The following is a 17,529-nucleotide window of genomic DNA, read 5'->3' on the forward strand; positions in this document are numbered from 1 at the left end:
ACAAAAGACTTCTGAAAAGGGCCAGAGTAATATCCTGTTGTTTATATCACATCTCACTTCAGCATGGCCTTGCACACTTTACTGCAGTGAATAATACATGACACCTATGATAGTGCACAAGAAGAGTCATTGGCCTGAGCCTTGACAAAATAAAGCAGGGGCGAAGTTTTAATTGAATTTTAAGTTCAAGCTTACCTTGCTGTGGAGGATGATGTTCAAACGTTTAGTCATGGTGAGAGACAATTTGATTCAGGAGAATAAGAAAATAGAACTAGCCACATCATTGGAATTGATTTTTTTAAAGTATTATTGCTGGTGCATTTAACGAAATGAAGTTCTGATGTCATGAAAATAAACACAGGGTATAATGCTTACACTCAATACCTCAGCTATACCGGGCCGAGTCTTAGACAACAGTCTGTTTATTTAGGACTCAACTTAGACTGCAGTTCCAGAATTTGCTCTCATGTTTCAGGATGGTGATTACTCAAACTACAGTACCCTCTGTCTACACTGACAAGGACCCAGAATACCTGAAACTGATCTGGAGCTATCATCAAGTGTTCCTAAAATCAATTATTCTCTTGCGACATCGAAGTGCTCTCTCTTTCAACCTTATCCATAAAACCGTTGACAGTTATTTTACCCAAAGACTTTCCGTCTCTGTTTCTAATATGCATTCTATCCTTTCTGTTATATCTTACTCCCACTGAAATAGCTTTAGTGCTTTAGTCCTTCCTATAAACTTCTTATGTTCGGTCCTCTTTGTAACCCCAAAGTTGCATCACACCTACACCATTTACCTGAAGTCTTCTCTCTTACCTGAAAGCTGCGTCCTGTGATTTTTCAAGCACTTTCAACCTTCACTTATTCAAGAAAGGATTGCCGAGTGTCCACTTACACAGCCGGAAATTACCCAGAGTGACAGAGACGTTAGCCACTGTTTGAAAGTTCCCTCTCATAAACTTTCTTTCACCCCTCTTTCTGCACTCCTCACCGTCTCAACATTTATTTTCACTTCATCACTCTGTATCCTAAGGACTTTCTTCTACACCTTTCGAGACCTTTCTTTGACTCCCACAAATGTTATGTCATCTATAAAGTAGAAATCAGTCTCAGGGCATTAAAAACAAGCCTGCAGAATTATTTGGCTGTTGAAAATGGAGAGCTAGCTCACTGTTATCTAGCTCCAGGCACATTTTGATCCCTCCTCAGCCTTTACTTTATGTTATTTCTCTCCTAAGCTACAATAACCACATCTTACTTCATTCATGCTCTGCTGAGAAGATGGACCTTTCTCTAACTAACCAAGCTAAGGGTTGTATTGTAAACAATGTGGGAGACACAGGCAAAGGGAAGGGAAGGACTGTCCACCTCCAACCAGTCTGACCCAGCTGAGTCTCATTCTCCAACTCGAGTGAGAGGAGTCTCTGTCCCAGACCCGAGAGTGGAGAAGGACTTGTGTTAAGAACTTTCAACCGTTTTTTTCCTTATACAAATAGCCCACTCACAATGAAAGGCAAAGAGTTGAAGTTGTGCTTGGAAAAGGGGCTTTATTCTCTGTTTCTTCTATAATGTGTTCTCATCAGTGCAGGAAATGGTTTCACAAAGGGCGAGTACATTATAAGAGGAACAGAGTGTAGATAGGGCTAACTCTATAACAAACTTTGAGACACATACTTTTATGAAATGAACTCCTAAAGGCAGTACGTGACTATGAATAAAAGCTTTCTGTAACATATTGTCTCCTCTCCTCCCCTCCTGTCAGAGGCCATATGTGATGAGATCCAGTACACCAGCTAATGAGATCCTGCAGACCTTTCACAAGGTCCATCCCAGCTACCCAGCAGCCTGGTCTTTGGAGATGAAGTCTCTACTCAGAAAGGTAACCAAGTGGCATGTCACATATGCATAACGCACAATATACAGTAGGAGCAGATGGAGCTCTTTTTCTTTCACTTTCTACCGATCCTCTCACCCCCACTCAGGTACAAAACAAACCACAATAAAACAGCAAAACAATCTTTACAAAGACCATTGGATTAAAATAAGATCTATAGAACAACGGTAGTGAAAATGTTGTCATAAAAACTTACTGTAAAAGTATTGTTTGACATCTGTAACCCAACACTGAGCAGCGTCTGAGTCTGGCCCTACTTTTTGGTCAGACCTTTTGGGAGATTATGTTACAGTGCTTGCTTTATTTAAAAAATAGGTTTATTTGATTACCACATATTGTTTAATGTTGTTTCTCTTCGTCCTTTCTGTAATAAATGTCTGCCTTTCAGTTTTGTTGTTGATATGTTTTCCCCAACCACTCCTGCATAATGAATATGGTGTCTTCAGTGTACAGGGGAAATATGTGCCTTCCATCTTAAGTTCAGGACATGGAGTGACTACCCCCTGTGATTTTGTAGTGTAAGGCTGATCTCTCTCCAAAATGGGTGGGTGGGGGTGTCATATTTTACAACAGATGGTTCTTAGAATTTGTTCCACCACGCCTCGAGAATGAACTGGTCATTTATTTCAACCTGCACTTGTAACTTCTCACATAGATTATGCCTGGTGGCAAAAAGCCAAACCCACACTACTCAATACTACAATACTGTAAAATGACATGGAAAATGTTGACCAATCCAACAGCTGTGCTCTTGTCATAAATAGTTATCAGAGAGGCAATGAGCTAATCTTGATGAGTATATCTTTTTTTAGTTGGCTTGAATTCAGCTTGAATCCTTTAGTTCCTGTTGGAATATAACTATCCTATACCTGACATCAGCATTTAATTTGGGCACACAAAGTACATCTCCAGAATCTTAATTAGGGTAACTTTAATTATTGCAGCCCTACTGTGTATTCTAATGTTTTATTTGAAAGCAAAACCAGCCTGGCAGTGCTGCTTTAGAATGATAAAAATCTAGATAAATCAGTATTCAAAGAAAGACATTGTTGGTGAAGAACTGTGACTCATTGTATTAAAGTTACACGATGCCTACGTGCATTGTTAACACACAGGGCAATACAAATCTTGGCACTGGAAAAAGTGAGTGTTCATTTCACTCCTTTATTACAATCCTTTAAAAGTATTTTCATTAAGGCTTATATATTAGAATATTATTAGATCTTAACAGCCTATGCATAATTGACTGCCAAAGAGTGTTATTTTTGTTTCAATTAAGCCACCGGCAAAGCTAACAGACACACTGTTGCTGTAGTATTTGGGTTTTGTCTTGGCAGCGATCCACTGCAGTCAAACTGTTGCATTGCTTCGTGCTCAGAATCCCCGAACCTCATTGGCATTCCAGAGGCATGTTTGTATGTGTGTGTGTATGTGTGGGAGTGAAAGAGAGAGTGTGTGAAAAGGAGAGTTAAAGAGAGAGAGAGAAATGTAAAGAAAAGTGAGAATGTAAGGGGAGAATTCCATGCTCCATATATTTGTTCTTCACACTTCATGACCCCTTCAATCTTCCTCAACACCATTTCCTTCCTATATGTTCCTCATTAACTTTTGCTCTTTCTCTTTCCACTCCCTCTCCCTCCATCCTCTACTATCCTCTCCTTTAAAGTCTTCCACCACCATCCTCTTCATCCCTGTATCTTCATTCAAATCCTTCAGGGCAAACATGTGCTGGGTTCTCAGTGGGACTCAGCTTCAAACTTTTCTGCCATGCCTCCCCGTGGACAATGTTTATTACTCTAATCCTTTTGTCTCCCTCAGTTGCTGTGCATAGATGTCCAGAAGCGCATTTCCTGTCTAGCAGAGCTGCAGGATCTGGACTACATGTCAGATGTCAACTGGGACGCTGTGCTCAGCAAACTGCTTCCTCCAGGCTTTATTCCCAATGTGAGTATCAGAAATAAACTACGCACTGCCTCAGTGTGCTACCCGACAAAACGCTCACATCTGAAGAGTTTCTTTTCTGACGTTGGCAAAAAAGTACAACACTGTCCAATGCTTTAAAAACAAAATGACAGCCACAAAAAATAAAGACATGCCATAAGACACAAATCTTTGAAAATTAAAGCATGTTTTTTTTATTTATTTTTTTTAATATATATTTCAGAATGTGAAAAAAAAACATCCATCTTGAAACTCCTATTGCTATAACTGCCCTGTCATACATTCCCAAGCCAGTATTTCTCCAGGAAGGGGGACAAAGAAGAATCCAGAGCTATACCCACTCCCCATCTAATCTTTTCTAGTCGGGCTGTAGACACCCCCCTCTGCTGGGCTGAGCCGGATCTCCCACGGAGTGTGTAAACATCCAGTTTCAGAGACAAAGACAAAGCAAAAACACAGACACACGTCTCAGAGAAAGCCTCTGCATGTTTACCTGCAGTCTGCGGTCGGTCTCTGGATCGTTATGATGAGTAAGAGGAAGATAGTGCTTACCACTCACATCAACATGCTAAGAGTGTAGCTGCTCTGCTGGCATAAGGATGTAGTGTGCTTTCTCTGTAGTGTCAGCTCTTTAAATTAGCTGCAACGATTAAATGTCCCAGTAAAAGCTGGAAACTGTGCAAAGTTTGAAGATGTGACACAACATCTGAATGAAAGCTTACATCAGTAAAAAGTCCAGTTAATTTCATTCAGTTAAACTGCCATAAGAAATAAACTAAAAATGCACTGGAAGGCCCGGCCGTGGCACGACTGGCTGGGAAACCTGCACCGTATGCCGGCGACCCGGGTTCGATTCCCGACCCGTGGTCCTTTCCGGATCCCACCCCGACTCTCACTCCCACTTTCTGTCACTCTCCACTGTCCTATCCGATTAAAGGCAAAAAGCCCCCCCAAAAGAAAAAGAAATGCACTGGAGTACTGAATCACACTGACTTTATACCTCCTTTGAAATACTTGTTACCATGGAGCTAACCAATTTTCCTTTATTATGGGAACAGATATTCATTAATCTACTTTAGCAGATAAAGTCATTATGGCTATGCCTCCATCTAATGATTATACTTACAATCTGCTAATTGTTTTCTTGAGTAATAAAAACAATTATTTTACAAAGTGCCCATCAAAGTTTCCATCCTTCAGTAACATCTTAAACATTGGATCTTGTGTTTGTGCGACCAACATTTCAAAGCCCAGAGATATTCTGTTTTGGGTTTTGCTTGAAAGATTACTTTACTGACTAATAATTATAGCAATGATCGAGCAATACAAAAACCGAATAGTTTTAGTGAAGCAGCAAGGTGACCATAACTGTCGCTCTTTAGTGCCAGGGCTGAATACATGAAGAATAATGACTCAAATAAAATGAAAAAATGACTAAAGGAATTTATCAAATTTTGAGAGTACTGTGACTGTACAGAGCAGCGGACATCCCCGGCGTGCAGGCTGGCACATCAGAGGAACAGTACAGAGGATCGATGGGGAATTGACAGTGTCTCTCTATCTAATTATAGGCCTATCCTCTGTTTTTAGTCCTTTTAGACTATTAGACCATAGATTATTATAATGCCTGAACAGGGAGGGAGAACTCTGTCCTTATGCTGTGTTTCCTAACTTCTAACATCTTTAAAAAGAGTAGGTTCTTGTCTGAAGCTATTTTTCATATATATATATATATATATATATATATAAAAAATATATATATATATATGTTTCATATAAGTATCCCTTGCATTATTCTATATTCCCTATGTTTTGATCACAGCATACATATTGTACACACCTCTGTAAGACAAATGTAAGCGATAAACAGCTCATTAAAGCACTTACATTTGCTGTTGTCAATGTTAAAAGTTTGTATTTTCAGAAACAACGACAATGATCCTATTACTTTAACAGAATACCCAAGCAAAATGAAATGCACATTGAAGTCACCTATAGTTCATACTGACTCAAAAACAAAGATACAACGACTGCCATTGAAATCGTTTGGCATTGAGAGTGTGCCTTAAAGGTTTACATTTTAATAAGAAACAACATTTGGACCCATTGACCGGTTCTAAATGGCTGCCTGCATGCTTCTGTTTCTCTGTAGAGGCGTAGATTAAACTGTGACCCCACATTTGAGCTGGAGGAAATGATCCTGGAGTCCAAACCGCTTCACAAGAAGAAGAAAAGGCTTGCTAGAAAAACCAAGGACCAGGGATCTGATGGCTCCCCACAGGTAAGGCGTTCAACTAGAAACACTTAAGTCAGTAATTCAGAACAGATTAAATGGTTTGTCCCAAATGAAGACACCTAACACTTTTAGGTTTGCAAATAAATACAGTTAAAGAGACACTGGAAAACTTGACCTAGGTATTGATTTTACATCATTCACATTGTCGCTTATAATTTGGCTATTACGCATTTTTCCCTACCAATATGCCCAAGTGTTATTTTGCATGTTTAAATCTGAATTTCAACACAATTCATGAAGGTTATCCTGTCCTCTATTATGCCTTTTAAAAAGGTGTCTCTCCCTGTCAGTGCTCTCGATCATTCATTTGGAGAAAGCTGAACATTGGTTCCATTTGACCCAGTTAAGGGTGACAAGTGTCTCCTCAGTTTGTCTTTTAAATGGGTCTGGGGTGCTATTAAGATCGTTAAGGACACATTTTAGAGGTCTGTCCAGCCTCACCTTCATCAGAATAAATGGGGCACCTACCTGATGTGTATGGGGAAGGCAAAGACTGCAATCTCCTAGCTTGAGTCCAACTGCATTCCCCCCCATCCACATAAATCAGCTGTCTGGGTGTTTATACAAAACAGAGAGGAAATCACTGAAAGGTTAATTTGATCACCCAGCCAAGTGTGACGAGGGAGGGAAAAGCATGCACGCGCGCACACACACACATACATACACACACATACATACATACATACATACATACATACATACACACACATTTCACCCTCATAAACACCGTCATAGTGAAAGCAGTTATGCCGTTGTGATTTCATTTCTGTTCTAGTGCAGCTGGGGGACCTGGTCAGTGCTGTCATTCTTGTTTCAAAGATAACCGCAGCTCAAAAAACCTCAACTCATCCATGTTTACTTTCTTAAAAGCTTGGAGGAAAACCAAAAAACCTTTCGGTGTAACAAGAAATTGAATTGTCAAGTTAATTTGCATGGAGTTCTTCTTGGGGTATATTAAAAAAAGTGGTTCTCTGAAGCAAATATTTTACGGGAATATTTTCTGCAATATGTGTTGATTGGACATCATTTATCACAACTATTGACCATTGCCACTCTACTCTTTAAGATAGGATAAAAAGTACTTTATTGATCCCAAGCTGGGACATTTTTCACCCTACCTTTTCAGTCTTTCGACAACTCAAATTGCCTTCACACTAGATGTTCTCCCATTCAAACACATTCGTTAAACACATCTTATTTAATGCTCATTTAGACCAATGACAGACTTCAGTAGTAGGTTAGGGATCCAGTATCTTTCCCAAAACAGTACACATGCAAACTTGAGGAGTTATCTATCTATTCACGGTAGACATGCTCTACCTAGTCAAGAACTAGTACGGAGTTGTGTCACCACCTGTTCATTCAATAGTCATTCTCCTATAGAACTACTTACGACAGCTTTGAATGCTCCTGTATTATTGCCTTACCCAAGTTTCCAGTAAAACACCTTTAAAACAGAAAGTCAGGTCAGTTTATCAGAAGAAATGTATTTACAGTACAGGAGTCCATTGATTGTTACAGCAGGGAAGAACCACCCTAACTTCTAGGCTCCTGTCCAATTTTAAATCTCATTTTCCATCGAGACATTCAGAGCTCAGATATCTGGCAGTGATTAGAAATAAACAGATCATGGTTTCATTTGTGTGTTTTACCAGTATGTGCACTATTGTGAGCGTTGGAATTGGCTGCTATCCAACATATTTTGCCCCACCATTGGAACTTCAAACATAAACTAAACTGCTGCACACAACCTAATCTATTGCATACACAACCTATGTCATTACAAAGTTAATAAGTTTGGACCCTCTCCCACTCGATGGCACATTACAACAGTTTATGGGACTATTTTCAAATAGAAGTAAAGCAATTTGTGCTGTCTAGACTCTGGAGCACATACTTTGGCAGCTTGCAGGAAGAGTTCAGCACTGGCCCAAAGTGTGCCATGTTTTATGAAGGCTGACAGCTGCTTGTGGAGACCTGCCTGTGTGTTTATATCAGTGATATCTTACTGTGCAGCCTAGCAACATTTGTCATCCCCACGCCCATTCACACAAAGAGAAAGTCTCTATTCTAATGAAATAATGATGGTCATTTGGTATTTTTATGGACACAGACGAAGTACTGTAACAGTGCATGGTCAGCCTAAGGGATGCTAACATTAAATCAATTAAATGGTGTTCTACTCTTGACTTGCATTTAATTTCTTACTTCAATCACCTTATTCAAGGAAATGTTTGATTTATGCAGGTTCACATGAACCAGTGTTTATATTATTCAGCTGTACAGGTTTTTCTCATGACAATGGAAAAAAGCAACTCCATTCAATTATTTTGGACAATAAAGAGCATCATTACAATAAAGATGCATGTTATCAGAAAGGTCAGTAATTGTTTTTTTAAAGCAATGTGCTGAGTATTGGAACGCATGTTAAAATCCCAGTAAATGTGAATGCATGTCCTTTCAACATTGTCTAATGTGCATATTATTCACTCCAACCATTGATATTTGGCATCCATTGTCTGTCTGTCTGTCTACCAGGGATAATATTTGTTTCAAGGTCTGTGTAGTAAATATGAGCTTTTGCTTTGTTTTCAATATCCATTTACAAAGGTGCCTGTGGGGCCACTTGTGATGGGTGCAAGTTAGAGAGAGGCTAAGAGTATATAGTGTTTGTTTGTATGTCCGTGTCCCTGCATGCATGGGAAGGACAGGAGATGTGCAGCATTTATGAAGCATAGCAGATCAATATTGAATGAAGTCAGCCAGTTGCCCTAATGCCTGTCCCAGGCAGCTCTCACTCATTATCCTGAGGCTGCTCTCCATTCTCTCGGCATTCCTCCTCTTCACTCCAACCATATTTCTCCTATCTTATCCTTAAACTATATAAACTTGCCTTGCCTTACACTCCTTCCATAAGGCTGTTGACAAGTTGCTGTAGAGGTATATGATCTCAATGACCGTTCAAATTCTAAACTCAAGAGTGTAGACAATGGAGAGGATTTTAATATAATTTTTTTCTAGAGTTCAAGTTAGGGTTAGTAAAAATACTGTATTGAGCATTTAAGTGCAGGTATGACCATAATCATACTAATAATAACGAGAATGTGTATAATTTCTAATTCTAATAAAGGTTAAGGACTTACAACTAAACAAAATTTGCTTGGATAAGGTGTAGCTGGTGTCTCACTGGGATGTTGCTATGATGTTTTGAGTTTGCTGCTCCATTGCAGACAGTTATTGCTAAGGTGTTTCCAGGTGGTGTATCTACAGATCGATGTGTGCCACTTTTGAAAGAAAAGGTGCATCTACAGACTAACCCTAACCCTAACCCTAACCCACTTAATGAAGAAGAGAGAAAATGCAGAAATATCACCAGAAGAAGTCTCAATTGTAGGTCAAATGTGTGACAGGAACCGCTGAAATTGTTGAAAAATGTATTATAGGTTGTGTAAATACCACATGTCGTCCTTCATCACCAACAATAATTTTCAATACTCGCATTAAAAGAAAAGCTGGTCCTAGGTTTGGTAGAAAGCGAAGATAATGACAATGAGAAATGTCCCTGTTAGGCGTCCATCCAGCAGAGCACTCCCTGTTGGTTTGTCTCATTAAATGGAAAGTTTAATCACGCAGCTGAAGCAATTAGCTTCTGAACTGCCTCTTAAAAGGCTAGAAATGGAAAAGGGGGTGGGGGCGGGGGGGGGGGGGGGGTGAATAACTTGTTTTCTATGCAACATCTTTTGGCTAGTTTTATCCCTCCTTTCAAAGAAAACAACAAATAACGAATCTAAATTAAGAAGTGGTATTAGGAAGAAATGCCTTTTTTATCTTTCTTCCCTCTTTTCAGCCTGCCCTTTTTCTTTCCTTGCGATATTTCCTTCCATATTCATTTCCTTCATCCCTTGCTTCCTAAGACCTCTCCTTCCATCCTTATTTCCCTCCTTCCTTCTTTCTGACATCTTTATCTCCTTAGTCACTTAATTTTCCCTTTTTCCTTCCTTAAGTCCTTCTTTATTTGATTTCTTTTTTCATTCCTTCTTTCCATCATTTTCACTTTCCTTCTTCCCTCCCTCACCTCATTCTTTATTTTTGGCTTTTGGAAATGTGTATTCAGCAATAGTACCTTTAAAGTTTAGCTGAAATTCAGGTTCAAATATCTAGTTCATTCACTTAAGTCTGAAGGGAAGGTCCTATGCTGTAAATAAAATGTTAACTGGTTATTTAAAACAATATTAAAGAGTGCAGAGAATCCAGATTGGCTTTGTAAATGAACTGGTGTATTTGGAAAGGTTGGACAATGGTGGTATTTTTTTATTTTAGGTTCTGTCCAGCTAAGAATATATCATTATGACCACGAGAAACTGCATGAGACCATTCCTCTCATCCACCATACCACTTGTGTATCACATCCATCACTGAGGCTTGACAAATTATATATAGTAGTCCTCCTCTGTCTCTGTCTGCCTGTTGTTGTTTTTTGACCTTCCGGTAGTCTTCATCACCCACACTCAAGGACAGCCTGCTCTCCCAGTCCTTGACTGAGTGTCTAGTGGTTGTGTAGTTGTAGAGTGTTGCTTCAGTGTTCATACAAATGTGTAATTTTTCTCTGTGACTCTGCTGTGAAAGGGTCCATCAACCAGGAACCCACAGGAAAAACAATGACTTCACGCATGCAAAACAATTACACAACTCAGTCCACAACTTTTGTTCTGTTCATTTACTTTTCAAAGTACACAGCTCACTCTCTCTTTTTCTTTTTTCTTTCCCTAATTGGGTTGATGGCTTTTGGTCTGCAAGTGTCTGCCAGTGTCTGCTATTTTGTTCATTTTCTCTATTGTGTTCTTGAGTCTCTGCTAGTTTGTCTCTGTCAGTCACACACACAAAGTAGAGTGTCATAATAATGATATATGTCAATGATCTCTCTCCTCACTGTCTCTTTGGGAGAGGGAGAAAGCACCTGTGTACTTGTCTTGGCACTACAGCGGTGTGAGGACACACTGGCATGGCAGTGCTTGATGTTCTCACATGAACAAATGGGCAAAAAACACATGTGAATGCATGAAGCAGCTGGAGAACACAAATGTCTTAAGTATTATTCCCTCGTATGACAAAAATGAACAAAAAGTCATATGAGGAAAGAAGTGTGTACAGTTTGTACCTGTAAGACAAAGTTTGCACGTTTCATTCACTTACCGCTGTCGCCAAGACATATTTATATTTCCATTCAATACAAATTATTTAGAGTTTGTAGCCGAATACAATACTGACGAATAATCGGCCAAGAATTTTTTTCATTTATTTTTAATTGACAGCATTGATCATGGAGTCGCTGATGTTTTGTGTTTGTCTCTCCTCCAGAACGGGCAGTTGCAACAGAGATTGGATAATGTCCAGAGAGACTTCATTGTCTTCAACAGAGAAAAGTAAGGAACGTCCATTTCCCACAATACTGTACAAACTCATCTGGATTAATTGCCATTGTAGTCTTAACTTAACCTTTCGACTTTCAATTTTGATGTGAAACCCAAAACAACTGTGAAACATTAGCATTTTTCAAATTAAGGAATATATAATTTACAATTAATTAATGTTTGATAGGGTTTGTATAATGTTTTGTTGTTGTGATTAGATTTAGATAATCGAGGCAGAAGATATGGCACATGTATGTGGATGTGTGATTAAAGCAGAAACTCAGAGGAGGGGACACTAAAGCCATACAGTACCAACTAAATCCTCAAGGTTATGTAAAAAATGAGATTTGAGGTGTTGGGAAGCAGGATTTGGGTTCTTTACTTTTGTCCCTTTTTTGCCACTTCAAAGTAATAGCGTTACAATATAAAAAGGTATGCCATCCCAGGCCAAAGGAGAAGTTAAAATGCTAAAATGAAAAATGTTCTAATGATGATGTTCTTTACGCAATAGGTCAAAGAAAGCCGTGGACTCAGATTCCTCTGAGCTGTCCACGACTGAGAAGAACAAGGCAATAGAGGATGGACAGAACAACAATGTGGAGCCGGTGGCCTTCTTATCAGGATAGGTCTCAAGACCTGAGACCCCTACGTAGTCCCTCATCACCTGCACCTTCCTGCAGCTTGTAGATCAGCAATTTCCACCTATGTTCTATCAGCACAGGCACTAACAACAATCCTTCAATATTCCTGCACCACTTAATCGTTTCACAAACACAAATGCTTGTGCTTCACTCTTCACCCACAAAGAAAACACATCAAGGACTGCACGAGAGAAATGGCCTCTCAGCAGAGTGTCGCTCATATCCTGCGCCCTAACATCACTCTGGTGCTCTTAGGTCTGCTCAACATCTACTCTGGGCACTGTGCTGAAGTGAAAAGGAAGTCACTGCCCTGTCAAAAAAAAGGAGACAATGGCACAGCTGCCCTACTGTTACAGGAAGTCCAACATGGTCAGCTATGGCTCAAAGCTGTATGTACTGATGCTGCTGTCTTGGGCGTGACACTCAGATTTTTAATATCAGCAGTGTATATGCTGGTTAATAATAGTTATTTAAACAACAATGGTTCCCCACTGCTACATGGACCTAACAAGAATTGGCATAAGGAACTAGGCTGGGCTTTTTCTCATGTTATATACAGGACTTAAAATCCGAGCATGACACTTAGAGTAGGCTACAACCGTTTAAAACAGAGAATTCAATAAGGTAAAATGAGGCCTTTGTTTTTAACAGAGCAACCACAGATTCCTCTAAATGAAAATGAAAACTTGTACTGTATGCTTGAGCGTGGATGGCTCACTTTGTCAGCAGAGAAACTGTTGTTGTGGTCATTGTGCTTAGCTTAGCTTAGCTTAGCTTAGCTTAGCCTAGCTTAGCTTAGCTTAGCCTAGCTTAGCTTAGCCTAGCTTAGCTTAGCTAGTAAAGCTTACAAAGATGGTAGGACTGCAACATTAACGGCAAAAAATGCTACATGTCTACTTCAATTTCATGTGCTGAAGTTTGAAATGCAGTTAAAATACAATGGTTTTAATGTTAAACTACAATGTCGAGCATTTTCATTCAAACATCTGTTAAGTCAAAATCTCTCGCTGAATGAGGTACCACAATGGTGATTGTAGCTTTAACCTTGAAGGTCCATTCGTGACCTTGTAAGTCTATATGAAGTGTAAGCCATCAGATGTCGTTGAAAGCTCTGGGCACAACGAGTGGACCTTGTGATGATTTATTTTTGTCAAAGAAGTTTTAAACTCTTTAAAAACGCTGACATCTTGGACTAAGCTTCGCTCAATCTGCAAATGACCAGCGGCGTCTTCAAATAAAGGTTTAACGCTATGAAAACGTAGAAAAGGTAAATGGTAGATGTTATATGTTCTGCACTGAACCTTGCTTTGCACATGCTTCTTCATCAACTGTAGCATTTATGCACAGAGAGACAAAAAAAAATCTAAAGCTGTGAGTGACTACTTATTCCCTTAGGGATGTTTTTTATAGACATGGATTAAGCTGAGACCTAGATAACAATTATTTTTCAGGCACTGTCTGCATTGAAATTGTTGTCAAATAATGTTTCTATGTCCTTCCTCTTTTTAGTTGAATACAACCAATTACATGTACCCCTAGATAAGCCTTTAAATTTGTATTTGCAATTAATAGAAGAATACATTCTGTGACAATATTCTTGTGCAGATGGTATAAAACAGTAATTCAGCCCCAGATGGATAACGGCAGGGGAAAAATCATAATTTTGATTTACACATTAAAAGTGGTTAATAACTAAACATTGACTGAATAAAATAATACCCCTGGCTAAATCAATGTCTGATAAACCAAACCTGCCTCTGAAGCTTTCAAAGGGAAGCCTTATACCATAGATATGGCACAGTTTGATCCCTAAAACTATGTGTAAGTAGTACAAACCTGAGCTTTTTCACAATCAGTAAGTAAATGTGATTTCTACAAATGTTTAGTGATTCTATTGAGTCTGATCCATCTGCAATACAACTCAATCCTTCAAGTCTAATCCTTGTGATTATGATTATATCTAAAACATATTTCACTCTATTCAATTCATAACTGTTGGCACTTTTCTATTGAGAATTAGTACAATGTTTTGACTAAACTGTGTATTGTTGTTGTTGATGTTGTTGTTGTCATTGATGTAATTTTACAGATCCAAAATGAAGGTCTTGTATAATATGTTAAATATAGTGAGATAGAATAACAGATGCAGTGATCCGAGATACTTGGGGTAAGTTATTGGGGGAAAATGATCTTGCTTTTTCTTATGTAATAGGAATCGATTGGATGGGGTTATTTGCGAAAATCATATAATGTGACAGATTCAACCCTTCAAAAATCAAAGTATAAAATTATAGTTTAATAAAATAGTATTTGACCTAAGTAAAACAATTATTCAACAAGACGTACATACCTAAAGTCTGGAAACAGCTTTGCTCCACACCTGTGAATTTCATTCCTATTAAGGTTTTGTTGTCCTTCAGTTGTCACTGTGTGTTTATTGTACTCAAATGTGATGGAGTTGCAAACTATTAAGGTGTGCCTTAAATAACGACTTTCTTTTTCTGAAACAAACTGACTATGCCTTGTGCTTTATTTCGCTGCATGTATTTTTGAATGATCATATTATATTGAACAAGGATTACAAGTAAAATGGAACAAAGGACTTAACTAATACACTTTTTTTTTAAATGTAATCAAAATGAAGATAGTGAAAGGGTGTAAATCATGCTCAAAGAAATGTTGATATACTAGATGTACTGTGTGTTGGTTGCTCACCAGTATCTTTAATATAATGCTGCCCTCCAAAGGCTACTAAATAGTACTACAGTTGGTATCATAGAGAAGTACTATACTGTATGAATCCATAGTTAATTTGTAAGTAAGCCTCAAGGACGAGCATTGAACACATGTTGTATACAATAGGAGGAAAAATGGAGACAAAAGTAATTTCTAATTTTCAATTAATGGCTGCTGTTTATCTTCACATGTAATTGGGTCCAATTCAGTGAAGTGTTAGCATGCACTCTCTTTTCCAATGTGTCCAAGGGCATTCCTTGATAATGCACTCTCAGCATCAGACACGCATATGCTTTTCCTATTCTGTTACTCACCCACACACACAGCTAACCAATTTTCGTCCACCACTTACTTAGGTCATCTAGAAGGCAAAGTCTTCTTTTAGACACAGTGGGCTGTGTTGAGGCAGCACATTTCCACATTAATAGCTGATCTGAGGGGCGACTCCAGTTGAAGTGCTTCCCCATTCTGCTTAGAATCACTACAGATAAAAGCAGCAAACCTTGGTTTATCACATGAAGGTTAAAACATTCAGATATGTATTTGCTTAACACACATTCATAGCCTACCTACACACTTGTCTTCTCCGGAAAATGCGTCACATAACAGTCATACACTCTAATTCTGTAACCAACACCAACAAGCAATCGCCACACACACACATCACTATTTATAATAAAGTTGCCGACTCATCTCTTCATCCAGATATAGTCTGCATTTACCGATTGTCAACTCTGACATCTGACAGGATGAAATATTGTCATTAATGTCATCTGACTGCTACTCAACATTGAACAAAGCCTGAGGGACCTTGCAGCAGTCTTCCTGTTGGACCTATCTGTGTGTACCTCCCACTACTAGGAAACACAAAAGGACTGAGTGGATACATTATTCATTAGACCACACAGGATTGTCATACATTTGTTATTTGGGTATATTTGTATTCAAATGTACACCCTTTTTTACCAGTTTGTGGAAACATGTACAAAGTTTAGATACGCCAATAACATCTCATGACAAATATCATCAGAGTTTATTATGCAGGCACAACTCGAATGATTATACAACAGAAAAAAGTAAGATATGTGACTTACCTTTGTGAACTGCTGTTTTGGACTTCACCCAAACTGCCATAAGTATGGGGCACGAACACAGCTTCATCTTGTATATTACCACTAGGATCTTTCAACATTTCTTCCTGCAATGTTGACACACATAAATACATTTCCATACGTCCATGTCCTTAACCTTACGGTTCTTTTATACCCCAAAACATGTATTCATTGATAATTATGTTCACAAAACTTAAGCTGCAGATGCTTGGCACACAAAGGCCTACTAAGCTTTGTATTGTTAAACAGCAACAGGAAGTTGTATATGAAACATTTCAAATTAAAACTTATCCTAGGAAAAGTGTTTTAGAAGGGTTTATCATTATTGGCGTTTGTTAAATGAAAAAAAATACATCACTAACTGAACACAATTACCTTAAGTCGAACTCTTCAGTCGAAGGGAATTGTTGGCTAGTAGATGTGTGCTAGTGATTTAAATAAGCTAACATTACCAAATAAGCTAGTTTGACACGTTTTACTAACACTTTTTCAGGACTTTTGTAAGTAGCACGTTCCCGAAGGAGGGGAATTATATAGTTGCTTATTGGACAACATTTTTAAAGTGTGATTCAACCACCCTACTAACGTAATGTGGACTGTCACTACTTAAGTACAGGTACATTAAAGCAGTGAATGTCTGGCTTAATGCTGACCCTAGTGGCCGAAATATGGATTGCATCAACATAGTAATACTACACTTGGCTGGTGTTTAATGCAGTAGAAAGCAGGTTTTGTTAAAACAAAGAGTAAAGATTCTGTCTTATTTTACTCGGCTATTTAAAATATAAGTCTTGCAGAGACACCCCGATGTTTAAACCCTGTGACTTTGACATTTTGTCCCTGAGATGATGGATGTTTCAGAACTTAAAGAAAGAATAATAATAATAATAATAATAATAATGATAATAATAATTTATTGCTGCCTATAGGCATGCTGCTCTTTCAACTTTTCATCAGTCACAGCCATGACTCACTGTCTGAATAAAATGACAGTTCAGCAAACAATATAAAAAGAGGGATATAGAACCCAATAAGTGGAAACGTTAGGCATATAAACAAGAAAAAGATGTTGAGACAGATTAATAGTACCCCTTTATTTAAAAAGGAGTAATTAAGTTTTATACAATTATAGGAGACTCACTGTGTAAAGTTAATCAGCTTAGATGGTGTTGATGGTGTATTCACTCAACTGCTCAGGGCTGTTTTTGAAAATGTATCTGTAATAAAAAAAGGTATTAAGAAATGCAATAGATTCATTTAAAATGTCTCAATGTTCCAAGATACTTATGAGCACATACAAGAGTTAAGTAGTGCTTTCACATGATTATTTTTAGAGTCATTATACAGAGGATACAATCAAGATATGTACTGTATTATATACGTCGACACATTTGAGTGTTAGTTGACTAATACGTTATTAGTGTTATTTTCTTATGTCCACCCCTAGTACATACATATTCTTAAATGTAATAATGTCAATAAGAGATCACAG

The 17,529-nt window shown here is 38.3% G+C and overlaps 1 protein-coding gene across 2 annotated transcripts in view; it reads left to right on the forward strand.

Moving 5' to 3' along the window:
- stk32a (serine/threonine kinase 32A) overlaps positions 1-14,632 on the forward strand; it is a 55,302-nt gene extending 40,670 nt beyond the window's left edge. For both annotated transcript variants that reach the window (XM_063894543.1, XM_063894544.1), the window contains 5 exons: positions 1,769-1,885; positions 3,719-3,844; positions 5,994-6,122; positions 11,496-11,560; positions 12,060-14,632. In XM_063894543.1, the coding sequence (XP_063750613.1) occupies positions 1,769-1,885; positions 3,719-3,844; positions 5,994-6,122; positions 11,496-11,560; positions 12,060-12,174 (552 nt within the window). In that variant the 3' untranslated portion in view covers positions 12,175-14,632. The remainder of the gene's footprint in view (positions 1-1,768; positions 1,886-3,718; positions 3,845-5,993; positions 6,123-11,495; positions 11,561-12,059) is intronic.
- Positions 14,633-17,529: the final 2,897 nt, after the last annotated feature.

Source organism: Eleginops maclovinus, chromosome 11, assembly GCF_036324505.1.
Source record: "Eleginops maclovinus isolate JMC-PN-2008 ecotype Puerto Natales chromosome 11, JC_Emac_rtc_rv5, whole genome shotgun sequence".
In the NCBI taxonomy this organism is placed as follows: Eukaryota; Metazoa; Chordata; class Actinopteri; order Perciformes; family Eleginopidae; genus Eleginops; species Eleginops maclovinus.